We start from the raw sequence: 14,003 nt of genomic DNA on the forward strand, positions 1-14,003 counted from the left end.
CATGAACACACAGGATGCAAAGGAAGAGAAGAGATGGGGGAAATTGAGACAGCATGGCAAACTGGGAACTGGAACCCACAGCATCCAGTCAAATCTGGAAGGAGAAGAAACTGATCTGATGTTTCCCTCATTAAATGGATGCTGTTGGAACAACCCACAGGTGCATTTTACACCACCACACAAGAGAGGCCATGTCTGATTTCCAGGACCAGACTGATTGCTGGACGGCTTGTGCTCCCGTAGCTGGCTATATTAATATGAACTGCTGGTTGTTTAAACATCTTTGTCTGAGCATTTTTTTCCCTTTTCACTGTTGCAGCTCATCACCTATTGGGAGAAAACCTTCAAGATTGACCTATTCAAGCCACAGATCGGGGTGGTAAATGTCACAGATGTGAGTATCACAAGTACAGCAAATCCAGTAGCCATAGAATCAGAGATGCTAAGAAGGCTGAACAGGGAAACTGATAGATTTGAGGGGTCCCTGGGCAACAGGTGGGGGCTGTGAAGGGGTAGGGCCAGAGTAGCCAGCCCTAAGCACCACGCAGACACATCACACCCCACCACCAGCTCTCAGTGCTGCCCAGACTGTGCCCCTCCCCAGCCAGCCCTCAACGTCACCAGGAACACACTGCTTGGGGCTCCGATGACAATTTAAAGGGCCCAGGGCTCACCCACCATTGCTGCTGCAGTAGGGCAGGAGAAGCTAGGAGCTCTAGTCCCTTTTGAATTGCTGGGGCCTAGGGAAATTGCCCCCCTTAGCCCTCCTCAGCAGGCGCGAGACTAGGACACAAGGCAAAATCCTGGCCCGGGTAAAATCAATAGCAGTTTTGCTGTTGACTTCAATGGGCCCAGAATTTTACTCGTGGTGAACACAGCAAACATCAAGCTACCAACTGTAACTTTGGAGCTGGATTTTCAACACCCCAGCATTCAGGAATGTTCAGATCCAGGGTTTCAGTTTGGGGACAATTTTCCTGTTGAGTCACATGTAGGCTCTCTCTGGCCGATGCACAATTGTTCCCACCAGATTTTTTTCCCTAGTGCATTACCCAGTTCAATTTGAAATGACTCATAAAATGAGGTTTTCATCACTTCCCCTGAAGCCTTCCTTAGTCAGTCCCTCACCAAAGGGTCTTATCTGTATGGAATTTCGTGGGTCTCAGCAGAGGACAGGGCAGCAAAACACAGCAAAAGGCTGAAAGGAGGAGGGTGGGCGTGTGAGGAGGGTGAAAGCAGAAGAACAGTTTGACTGTGGAAGGAAAAATGGGCACTAACAACACCAAGCAGCTTTTGTTCTTACATGATCACCTGCCTGACAAGAACTACGCTATCATGTTCTCTCAGAGCTTTTGAATGGACTTTAATGAAGCCTTGTGCCCCCACCCCATCCTCGCCTTATGCAAACCGTGAGTCCTTCCCCAACAGCACACATCCTGCAGTTGAAAACCGAAGGCTCTTTTCTAGCCACAACACCGTTCAATCACAAAGCCAGCTGGCCCTGTGTGTCTCGAGCCGCAGCAGGGAAGAGGAGGCGACAAGGCACAATGCTTGTTGGTGCCTGGGATAGGGAAGCTGTAGTCATGCTCGTTCAACAGATACACCCTCCAACACATCCCACCGTGGCGTGCAGCCACCCCAGCACAGAAGGGACCACAGTCCTGGCTTCACCTGGCCTGGAAACACAGCCTGGGCCTCTAGTATTGCCAGCAGCACTAATCAGTCACCCCTGCTTCATATTCTCTATTGACAAGAGTCTCAGGGTATGTCTACACTACCCCGCTAGTTCGAACTAGCGGGGTAATGTATGCATACCGCAATTGCAAATGAAGCCCGGGATTTGAATTTCCCGGGCTTCATTTGCATAAGCGGGGCGCCGCCATTTTTAAATCCCCGCTAGTTCGAACCCCGTGCCGCGTGGCTACACGCGGCACGAACTAGGTAGTTCGAAGTAGGCTTCCTAGTTCAAACTACCGTTACTCCTCGTGGAATGAGGAGTAATGGTAGTTCGAACTAGGAAGCCTAGTTTGAACTACCTAGTTCGTGCCCCGTGTAGCTGCGCGGCACGGGGTTCGAACAAGCGGGGATTTAAAAATGGCGGCGCCCCGCTTATGCAAGTGAAGCCCGGGAAATTCAAATCCCGGGCTTCATTTTTGTTTTGTTTTGTTTTGAACCTACTGCCTATTAATTTCATTTGGTGACCCCTTGTTCATATATTGTGGGAATAAGTATATCGCTTTTCCTTATTCACTTTTTCCACACCAGTCATGATTTTATAGACCTCTATCATATCCCCCCTTAGTCTCCTCTTTTCTAAGGTGAAAAGTCCGAGGCTTTTTAATTTCTCTTCATATGGGACCCGTTCCCAGCCTCTAATTGTTTTTGTTGCCCTTTTTCTGAACCTTTTCCAATACCAGGTTTTTTTGTTTGTTTGTTTGTTTGTTTGTTTGTTTGTTTGTTTTTTGAGATGAGGCGACCACATCTGTACGCAGTATTCAAGATGTGGGCATACCATGGTTTTATATAGACGCAATCAGGGTATGCCTACACTACCCCCCTAGTTCGAAGTAGGGTGGTTAATGTAGTCATTCGAAGTTGCAAATGAAGCCCGGGATTTAAATATCCCGGGCTTCATTTGCATCTTGCCGGGTGTCGCCATTTTTAAATCCCCGTTAGTGCAGACTCCATGCCCGCGGCTACATGCGGCACGGAGTAGGTAGTTCGAATTAGGCTTTCTCATTCGAACTACCATTACTCCTCGTAAGGAGTCAGTATCATTACTACTCGTAAGGAGTAATGGTAGTTCGAATGAGAAAGCCTAATTCGAACTACCTACTCCGTGCCGCATGTAGCCGCGGGCACGGAGTCCGCACTAACAGGGATTTAAAAATGGTGACGCCTGGCAAGATGCAAATGAAGCCCGGGATATTTAAATCCCGGGCTTCATTTGCAACTTCGAATGACTACATTAACCACCCTACTTCAAACTAGGGTGGTAGTGTAGACATACCCCCAGATATTCTTTGTCTTATTCTCTATCCCCTTTTTAATGATTCCTAATATTCTATTTGCTTTTTTGATTGCTGCTGCACACTGAGTGGATGTTTTCAGAGATCTAGCCACAATGAATCCAAGATCTCTTTCTTGAATACTTGTAGCTAAATTGGTCCCCATCATTTTGTATGTATCCTGGCTGACTCCAGCCCTGTGCATGGGGTCCTGGTGCTGACAGCCTCACTGGCTGCTCTGCTCCCAGTCTCACAGATGGAGTCCCGGCCTTGGTCCCCTTACCCCATCCCCATCCCTCCCACCCCCAGAGCCACAGTCCAGCTCCTGCCTCCAGCTTTGGAGTGTGGGGCGCTCAGAGAGGAAGAAGGGGTGGGTGAGGTAAAAAGTTTTGGTTGGGGAACTGCTGGCTTTCAGCACCTTTGCTGTAAAAAAGTGTTCCAGCACCAATGTGGTACAGCTCACCCTGTGGCAGGTGCCCTGGACCAAAGGAGTGAGAAAGGTTCCCTGGGTCCCTCCCATGCTAGCACACCCGTACACAGGCTCTGAGGAGAATAATTCCACTCTTACGTTGTCTGACGCACTTGCACAGTGCAACAAAAGCTAAGTAGCCTCATCCTAGAGCACTTCACAGACACATGGAATTTTCCTCCCAGGTTGGCAACAGTTGCTAAGTCATGCCATTGTGTTACCATGGAGAGTGCAAATCAAGTCAAAACATACCCATGTAACCACTGGAATTGCTGAGAGATGCTGAGTCCTCCTGACTCCCATTAGAGTCCAGGGTGCTCAGCACCTCCCAGGATCAGGCCCTGGGTGACTCAGACTTTGCCATTGTGCTGCCTGCCTGGGTTTTCTGAGCCGTAAATCTTACCATTACCATGCTATTGTTTCCATTGTGTGTTTGTACCAGGCTTGTGTGGGACTAATGTCAGGCTGCAGACTCCTTATGCATGTGTTGACAGCCAGGTTAGGCACCCAGTCCTGCTTCCAAAGCAACAACCAACCATCAGGAAAATAAAATGCACATGCCGTGCCCAATGGCAAGATAATGGAGAAAAAAATTCCCTCGTTCTAACGCAAACGTCGAGATGACCTGAGAAGCTCTAACACACTCTCCAGATTTGCAGGCTTCTTTTTGTGGGTAGATTCTGTGAAATGGAACCTTTTATAAGCATACAACGGAGCTGTCTGGATAAACAGCAGCTTTGGGAATCCGAATTCCCTTTTTCATAGTGCAGCATCTGGGTTTAATGGCCCTTTCTGTGTTTGAATTTTGTTTATAAGAAATCTGAATGGTAATTTGACCCCAGAAGAGAGACTTCAATGGGCCATGACAATTTATACCAGCTAAGGATCCTACCCACGGGGTCTATTCCTAGCTCGACTGCCTTCTGTGACATTGAGCAAATCAGTTCTCCCGTCACAGGGATAATGAAACCCACGCATATCATAGGGACACTACGCAATGTCATTTGCTCCTGTTTGACAGGTTCTAAGAGATCTGTGGAAAAAGAGGGCTGCAGCAGGGCAAACCAGCAATATTAAGTAGCTGCAGGCTAGCTCCTGCTCCCATGACAGTGGAAAAGTAGAAAAACAGCAAAGTTTGGGTCAAAAGTTATCAAGGGGCTGCAAAGTTTACCAGATGTAGCTGATTTAGGGATGTGAAGGACTAGTCGACTATCCAATAAGCAAATACTCAATCAGATAGTCAGCAAGTTAATCGACTAGTCGCTTCCCTCCCACCCCTTTGCTGCCTCTATCAGAAAGAGGCAGCAAGGTGAGGAGAAGAGGGGGAATACTTGAAAGTGGCAGCGCCACTTGGAGCCTGGGCCAGACCCCGGACTCCACATGGCGCTGCTGTTTTGAAACGCCACGTGCAGCCCGGGGCCAGCTGGGGTGTATCCAGGCTGCACTCAGTGTTTCAAAGCAGCAAAGACACGTGGAGACTGGGATCAGCTGGGGACTCTCCCACTGACCCTGAGTTATGTGCCTGACACTGGGCTCCCTGCAGCGTTTCAAAGTGGCAATGCCGCACGGAGCCCGGGGCCAGCGCGGGAGTCTCCAGCTGATCCCAGGCTCCACATGGCGCTTTCCTTTGAAGTGCAGCAACAGCCTTAGGTCTGTTGCTACACTTCAAAGGTGGAGGCGCCCTATTGCCTAATTGAATAGTCAATACAAAATGCATAGACTATTCGATTAGTCAGTTTGTTGATATTTAACATCCTTAAGCTGATGTATTCTTATGATTATATTATTACCCCCTTCTGGCCCAAGTGGCTAATCAGGGTTCGAGGCCCTTCCTGTGTTCTATGTGGAACCAGGAATCAGTCCACTGTTTAAATTTGGTGCAGCCTTATTTATTTACAAAGAATGGACAAAGTCCTGATTCTCTGAACACAGGAGGAATCAAATAGCAGGAAACAGTTTCTTTGTTGGTTGTTCCAAGCCTGCCTTCCAGCTAATACTCATATTCAAAAAGCTTTTCTCTTAGTTTGTCTCATTACTGTGCTTCTAGAAAGTGTCTGCTTGGCTTTCTTTCCCTATTTCTGTCTTGCTTCTGACTGTCTTCTGGCATAGTCTTTCTGCTTGTGTTCTTTCAGTGCTACCTCCCCACCCAACCACAGAGGCCTGACCTACACTAGAGATTTACATACATCTCTTGAGGGGCATGAAAAATCCACCTCCCTGAGAAACATAGCTATATCGGCTTAACTCCCAGTGTAAACAATGCTAGGTATGGCAGCCTACCCTCTCAGGGTATGTCTACACAGCAGGGCAAAAATCGAATTAAGTGACACAACTTCAGCTACAGCAATTGCATAGCTGAAGTTGAAATAGCTTAATTTGGCTTTTGGCGCTTCTACACAGCAGGAAGTCAAAGGAAGAGCACTCTTCCTCCGACTTCCTTTACTCCTAGTGACATGAGGGGTTGCAGTAAGAAGTCCTTCAGCTCGACATTATTTCAGAATAACAGCTTGCTGTGTAGACGTGCTCTCAGGAAGGTGGGTTCCCTGCAATGACAGAGGAATCCCTCCTGTCAGCATAGGTAACATCCATACAGAAATGCTGCAGTGGCACTGCTGTAGTGTGTTAAATGTGCCCACGATGCCTTATGAAGCTCTCCATCTGCAAAGTCCAAATCACGTGGTATCCCCTTTGTCTTAGCTGGGGCTGTTTGGTTGTCTCTCAGCCACCATAAAGGCGGAGTGGAGGTCACAACAGGTTAGATGAAGTTTAATCCCAGTCATTTAACAATATTAAAGCAGTGGCTAGAGGCCCAAAATAGAATGGAGGCCCTTGTTGGTCTAGGCCCGGTACATATACATATTAAGGGACAGATCCTGCCCTGAAGAACTTGTAGTCTAAGGGTTTATCTACTCTTACCACACTATAGTGGCACGGCTGTGCTGCTGCAGCACTTCAGGGTAGACAAGCATGGCTAGATTTTCTTCACACCCTTGGCCAACATATTTAAACCAACCTAATTTTCTAGTGTGGACCAGGCCTAAATAAAGAAGAGGGTGGGGGAGGAAGGAAACCAGAAGCACAGAGAGGTGAAATGTCTTACATGAGGATCTCACACTAGGTCACGCAGGACTTAGAATCAGTGACCTGGATTCTAGACCCTGATGTGTCCTGTTAATGTGTTTTCAGCCAGTGCTTGCCTTTTAAATAATTGAAAAGTTATGTGAAAGGGCCATCAATGGAAATATGTGGGTCTAGAACTGTCAGTAGCCAGAATGAAACATGCAATAAGATACTGGCCATGAATGCGGGTTACCCAATGGAACATGTTATTTACTATCCAGAGGTCATCTACAGCACCGTTTCTCAACCCCTTTTTTATAAAATACCCCCTTTAAAAAATATAAGTACCCCCTTTTTCAAACAAAAAAAATTATAAATACCCCCAGTACCTACAGTTTTCAGACATAGCATTTTTTTTCTACCATTGCAACACATTTGTTTAAACAACTTAATCATAGCCAGGCGGGTGATGAAATTTTTGGGTGTAAAAAGTACAAAAATAATAAAGCGCTGGAAAACTTAAAACAAAAATTCAGTTTTCTCCAAATTTCAGTTGTGGTGACGTACCCCCCAGACTTCTCTCAAGTACCCCTAAGAGTACCCATACCACTGGCTGAGAAACACTGATCTAGAGATCTTTTGGAAGAAGCGTATGCCATAATCTGACCATAGCTTTGCTACAGTTTTCTTTGTAAACAGGCTAGATTATTGGTTGTGGGGTTTAGGTACTTCTCTTTCATTCTTCTCCTAAGTATATTTTCATTTGATCTAGAAGGATGTTTAAGGAAGGTACATTTTAGCACGGTAAAAAAAATTAAATGTTGGACTGGATTTAGTACTGCAGTGCTCCAGTTTTACAGTGATGTGAATGCACTGAGATTAAACTGAAGTAACACAGTGGTTTATCAGTCCCAATGAATATAAAGAAACGTTTCCACTGACTTCAGTGAGAGTGGCCTCTTTGTTTCCATCACATCTCTAGAAATCCACCAATAAAAATCCCAATATGTTCCAGGTTCTCACTGGGGCAGTGTAAAAGTCCTGCCACTGTGCATTACGATATACTGCAGCTGTATTTTCCACACAAGTAATAAATCTAATCCACCTGTCCTTACTCACACAAATAGCCCTCATTCACACAAACAAGGCCATTGCATTCAAAGGGACTGTTCACAGGGCCACAGGATCAAGCTCTGAATCTCTTTTGATAGCTTCCTGTTTAATAAGGGAAATATTTGGGGGTCTAAGCCCTTCCCCCAGAGGCAGCCATGTGACCAAAGCACATAACAGGACCCCAAACAAATTAGGTCCCTCAGGCCAGGAAAGATTTTGTTTTGGGAGATTTCATTGCTCCAGTGCCTTTCAAAACATGAGTGGACAGTGTCATTATCCCCGCTTCATAGTTAGGGAAAAGCCATGGTCATGCAAGGGATCTGTGACCAAACGGGGAACAGAGCGTAAGTCACCTATGTCCCCCTTTCACTAATCCACAGCTTTATTTTGTACAGTGTCTCTTCCCCCGTAATGATCTGCAGCTTAAAATTACACCAGCAGCGGCAGAGAACAGTTTAGGACAGACAGGCAAGAGGGAATGGACATGTGGAGTCAGTAAGCCAAAGCAGCACCATGGGAAAAGGCTCTTCCAGATGGCAGGAGGTGGTGTCACCCCAAGGGTGTCCTTCTAGACCAGTGGTTCCCAACCATTTGACGTCCTCTGGCGCCAGGGAGCATGGCCGTTCGCCTGCCGGGCACCAGAGGGCGGGGACACTCGCGCACCAGGGGGTGGGGCAGGACATATGCCGCGCCCATGAGCCACGTGCCTGGGGCCGGCGCCCCCCATAGCTGCGCACCAGGGGGCCGGCGCTCCCCATGCACCGCGCGCCTGGAGCACGGGCGGCGACTTCGCTGCGCTCCCGGGGCCGGCACCCCCCCCCACCATAGCCGCGCGCCCGGAGCTGGTGTCCCCCTCCCGGCCATAGCCGCGCACCCGGAGCCACTTTGCCACGCTCCTGGGGCCGGCACTCACCGTGCGCCATGTGCCTGAGGCCAGCTCCGGCACAGCGCATGCGCCACGTGTCCGAGGCCAGGCCAGCCCCGAGCACTTGGCGGGCGCACACAAATGCTCCCGCGGGTGCCATGGTGCCCATGGGCACCATGTTGGGGACCACTGTTCTAGACCAATGTTTCTTAAACTTTTTAAGACTGAGGAACAGCAAACAATAATTTTTTTTATAAGGAACACCAAAAAAACCTTGAACTCTGTTGTTCTCCGTGGCACACCTCCAACACAGTTTAAGAGACTCTGCTCCATACTGTGTGGCAGGAGAGCCATGGAAGGATCAGGGGCATGAGTAGATATAACGAGACTGGAAAGTCCAGTGGAACAAATCCACACAGTGAGTTGGAGGGAAAAATGAAACTGTTGCAAAATGGGCTAAAACCAGTGGAACTACACCCTTACGGACTATTGGCTAATATGATTTGCGGACCTGGTCCAATAATGGGGAAAAGTTAATCAAAATGCATGCCATTACCTGACTAGTGCCTAACAGCTAGTTTAAGAATAGGATCAGTTCCATGCAGTAAATCTATTACAATCTTTGGCCATGTCTTCACTACAGGGACATAATCCCATAGCATAGGCATGGCTGACAGTGATGGAAAGCGTCTTTCTCTTAGCGTAGGACCGACACCTGCCCAAGCAATGGTAGCTACATCAACCAAAGCATTCTTCTGCCGCCCTAGCTGGATCTCCCCCAGAGGATAGGTCGGCATAGCCACAGAGCATGGATTTGCCACAGCTATGAGTGACGTAGCTGGTCCAACCTCAATTTTAAATGAAGCCCAGGCCTTAGTAAAGCCACACTGAGTCCCCCTGTTAGAAAGGGGGAGGAACTAACCTGCCAGCCCCTGCTAGACGCATATGCTAATCCCACCACACCCAGTTAGGGAAATGAGCTAATGCCATGCTCTCCTTAGAGTAGTGAACCAGTCCTCCCACCACCCAGGGCTTGGTAGGCCAGGGATGTGCTCTGATCGCTTGCTGTGGTATCTGTCCCTTCAGGCAGACAGCGTCTGGATGGAAATCATGGATGATGATGACCTGCCCACAGCTGAGGAGCTAGAAGACTGGATAGAGGACGTGCTCTCTGGGAAGATAAACACGGAAGATGACGACGATGATGACGACGATGATGAAGATGATGATGATGATGATGATGATGACGATGACGATGATGACGACGATGACGACGATGATTAGATTTGACTCTGTGTGGTTTGCCCCTTCCGGGCAGTAAGGCATTTTCCCTCGGGGCAGGTTGCCGTGCCTCAGAAATGGCCGTCCTGCCTACTAGGATTTCTGAAGACTGTGTCCAACTGTCACAGAACATCCGTCTCCTCCTGCTTTCTCATCGCTCCTGCTCCTGACGCCAAAAAACAAAACAAAACTCATTGGACTGGTTTTCGGAGGTTCTGAATGCCCACAGCTCTCAGTGAAATCAGCGACTGCTGCAGATACTCAGCACTGCTGAAAATCAGGCCTCCTCAATATGGATTAATGGAAATCTGCGGGGAATTTCCTCTGAAGTTTTTGTGAGTTACTCCTGGGTAGCGGATAGAGGGTAGAAGGCCTTTCTCCATGCTGTCAAAGGGTCTGGGGAGCTTATTTATATGTCTGTTCTAATTGGCCTTTTATATTTTATGACCATCTAAAAGACACAAGGAAGGCCACTAAGAAATACTGACAGCTGCTCAGCTCAACCCCACAGCAAAGACTACAACAATATCCCACAAACTTCTCTGAGAGTCTGGTATTACTTCACATCATAAACACCATGTGTTGGGTTTTTTTAAGGCTGGTAATTAAAACCTCAATTATCCATATAATGAAATATTATTTCCTTCCTACGGAGCTGAGCAAAACAATTGCATCCAACCACATGAAACCTGCCTGGATCGGTGTGTCACTGCAGGCTCCAAACTCAGGCAAGGTTGATAAGAGGGTAGAAATATAAGGTGGGTCAGAACCAGAATGTCAGGCCTGAAAGCTCCTGAGGAGTTCAGATCCAGATCTGAGTCCAAACGCTGAGAGTTAGACCGAGTGGACTGACATGAAACACTGATTCCTCACCCCAGAGTTTTGAGATTATCCAGATCTGAATTCTGCCACTCTGATGCATGGGAGGAACTGGAGAACTATATATGAACTACCTAATTTTGGGGAAGTTTACACCCACATCTGGATCTGAACTCTCTGGGTTCTTTTAAGGGATACTTCTTTTAAAGGATACTTGGCTGATATCTGATTTACACACCTGGAAATTATGCATGGGGATGCCTAACCCCACAACTGGAAATCAAAAGAAACGTTCATAGTAAGCCACCCTAAAGCCCTCCCATCCCACCTGACTATGCAAACCTCTGAGTCTTATTCCTGCACGGCATCTTTTTCCAGTGAACAAACTGTCAGGTGGGGATAGATTTGCTCAGCTTCACCGGACAAGCTCACTGACTGGATCATTTTGGTGAGACAGCTATGAGTGAAAGGATCAAATTATCTGGTTTTTATGTGGTCATGACTGCGTTTGGAAGTTATACTCCACACGAGTATTCACATCTACCAGCGTGCTAAAGGATGTGGCCTGTTTTGGCTGCAAACCCTAAAGAACAGCAGAGATCACTTTTCAGTCAAAGGGTCACTCAAAATAGGGGTCAAAAACATGATTTTGGAGAAGGCAGGGACGTCCAGGAGAAATCCACCTGTAAGCCAACTTGACATCTTTAGGTCTCATAGGTTTCCCTCACTTGCAGATTTCAATGGTTCTGCTTTATTAGGTTTTATGATAGTGCAACAGAGGACAATTGGAGGACTTGCTTCTTGCTAACCCTTAGGACTTAATCCTCAAGTTGTCTTGCTTTGTTAGTTTAGTTAGGGCCTGTTTCTTCTGTCTTACTAGAGATACAGCGCCATCTGACCTTGATTACACTGGTTGCATTGAGATGAGAATCAGGACTCATTGGATCACTCTATTAATGTGAATTAGCCCAACAACAAGAGCTAAGGTTTACACTCCAGAAACTGCCTCGGTCTAAACTACAAAACAAAATGTTCGAGAGAGATCTATATTTACATATAGCTACATGCCTGCCCTTTCCAACTTCTGTCTCCAAGGTTTAACAATAACGTATGTGCATTATGGGGACGTATAGGGAGGGATTTTCTGTGCAGTTACATTTAGAACACTAAGCCCTCACTGCCCTTTCCATTCTAGAAGCCTTGGTGAGATCGTTGGAGGACTTAGAGGATGTCACTATGCTGTCCTGCAAGTTGGGTTTCTCCTGCTTTCTTACTGCTTCCTGCAGAGGGGTGCTAAGTTTGAACCCTTCTCCTATTGATTGAGGTGAGGGGGAATCACAGATCTCTCTACAACTCCAGTGATGACTTTATGGTTCAGGCTCTCCAAAGCTCTGCCCGGGATCCTTCAGCACTGAGGGAGATGCAAGGACCAGAGATGTTTTGTGTAAATAATAAGGATTTTTCTTTGAGGTTATATTTATGCATTATAAAATGCAGAAAAACAGTAAAACCAACATTTTCTAGTTTCTCTTCTCAGTTCACCACTAAGGAAGAGATTTCACTTGCATTACGCATGCAGGAAGACTACCTGTTTTTCCCTCAACTTGGGGCTACTCACATGAGTAAGGCAAGCAGGATTTTACCCTTCCTGGATAATCAGGAGGGTTTGCAATTTACAAGGGAAAAAATACCCCATTTTTGTCCTTCCCATTCACAGCACTAGCCTCATTCCCATGGATTATCCCTGTTATAATACATATTTTAGTTATTTATATGATTTCCTGAACTGCTTGTCTCTCTCTGAAATGACCACCCAATCTCAGGAGTGCTTCTTAGTTTGGCCTGAACAGGCTCATGGAAGGATAATTCCAACATTAATAGACACTGAAAGAGACACAGATTTATAATCTGAAAGTATAATTAATTTATGTGAATTTGAAGAATAAACAAATTACTTATTTTATCCCCTTTCTAGTCATCATCACTAATGGGACATCCCAAATGCTCACTAGCTTTCTGCATGCTTCTTTTCAATGCCTTTTCTGCTCTAGGGATTTGGCTACATTTGCATCAGTAGTTACACTAGTGCAAACCTCTCCCATAGATGCACTGTGTAAAATGGGGGGAGTTGCATTTGTGCAAGCCACACCTACCTTGTGTCTTGCTCCGCTGTAGCTATATCAGTAAAGCTACTCTGATGCAAAAAGACCATTTAAAGCATTAGGTAATCGTACGTTTGGGTAAGGGGGCATTTAGAACATGGGTGGGCTCCATGCAGAAATCAGTGGGGGAGGGGGCGGGTATTGTAGCCTCTGCTGTGGGGTTTCAGTGCTTCATAAATTGAAATATTAAGCTTTTCTTTGCATTATAAAATAAAAGGTTAAATATTAAACTGTCATCCCTGGGGCCTGTGAAGTTGCTTTTAGTACTTACTGTCTTTCCTCCATCCCTCATTCTTGAACCATGGCTTTCTCTGGTTCTCATCATCCATTGATCAGCTGGGATCTTTTTAACTTTTCCTTTTAATTAAAAAGCTACATATGATTCATTCTCGTCCGGGTTTGTTTTTGTTTGGGGGATTTTTTTTTTTTTTTTTTTTGCCTTTTTAAAAAATAAGTAAAATTTTAAGGGAGGAGAGGGAGTCAGTTCTGACAATGAAAAAAAGCAGGAGGAAAGCTAGTTCCAATGCCTCTTTCCTTTCACCTGGAATGTCCCAAATGCTCAGTAAGTTTGCTGTAGCTTTTCAGTACCTGGTCTGCTATTATTTTACAGAAAAGGGCAATATCTCTTTTGGGGAAAAGGAGGTGATTGGAATGTTAATGTGTTCTGTGTTGTGATTGGTGGGACGCTGGGGTTTTCTGTGCTGTGATTGGTGAGATGTTGGCGTACTCCATGCTGTGATTAGCGGGATGTTGGTGTACTCCACGCTGTGATTGGCGGGATATTCTATGATGAGGCATTCTGTGCTGCAATTGAAGGAACTAGCCTCTTGGCTCCTATGACAACTACGCCTTACGGCCACTTGTTGAGCATTAAACAGCCACCATTCATCTTTGCTAGTGAATAGCAATAACCACAGAAAGACTGGCCATTGCTCAGTGACTGATGGGAGATAGGACCTTTTATTTCAAGTTTGCCTGTTTGAATCCAGCCCCACTCAGTTATTACAAACCAAAGGCTTCTTGGCTTGTGTGAAATGAGATTCCAGAGATCACTCCCGTTGCCAAAGCAGGGGGACTCACATGCCAAAAGCCACCACCGTTGACACTAATTGTCAGTTTCCCCAAAGAGCCCAAAGACTGAATGAGTCCTGGGTACTGAACTTTCCACCCTTTGCGTTTGTTCCTCTGTGTTAGCACTGTGGCACCGCTGGGAGGGAGCATGATGG

At 46.5% G+C, this 14,003-nt stretch overlaps 1 protein-coding gene across 1 annotated transcript in view; it reads left to right on the forward strand.

Annotated features, from left to right (window-relative positions):
• Nucleotides 1-13,159, forward strand: part of CASQ2 (calsequestrin 2) — a 47,894-nt gene extending 34,735 nt beyond the window's left edge. The window contains exons 10-11 of the mRNA XM_006132880.5: nucleotides 320-394; nucleotides 9,602-13,159. Of these exons, the coding sequence (XP_006132942.2) occupies nucleotides 320-394; nucleotides 9,602-9,799 (273 nt within the window). The 3' untranslated portion in view covers nucleotides 9,800-13,159. The remainder of the gene's footprint in view (nucleotides 1-319; nucleotides 395-9,601) is intronic.
• Nucleotides 13,160-14,003: the final 844 nt, after the last annotated feature.

This window comes from Pelodiscus sinensis, chromosome 1 (assembly GCF_052426305.1).
Source record: "Pelodiscus sinensis isolate ZL-2025 chromosome 1, ASM5242630v1, whole genome shotgun sequence".
In the NCBI taxonomy this organism is placed as follows: domain Eukaryota; kingdom Metazoa; phylum Chordata; order Testudines; family Trionychidae; genus Pelodiscus; species Pelodiscus sinensis.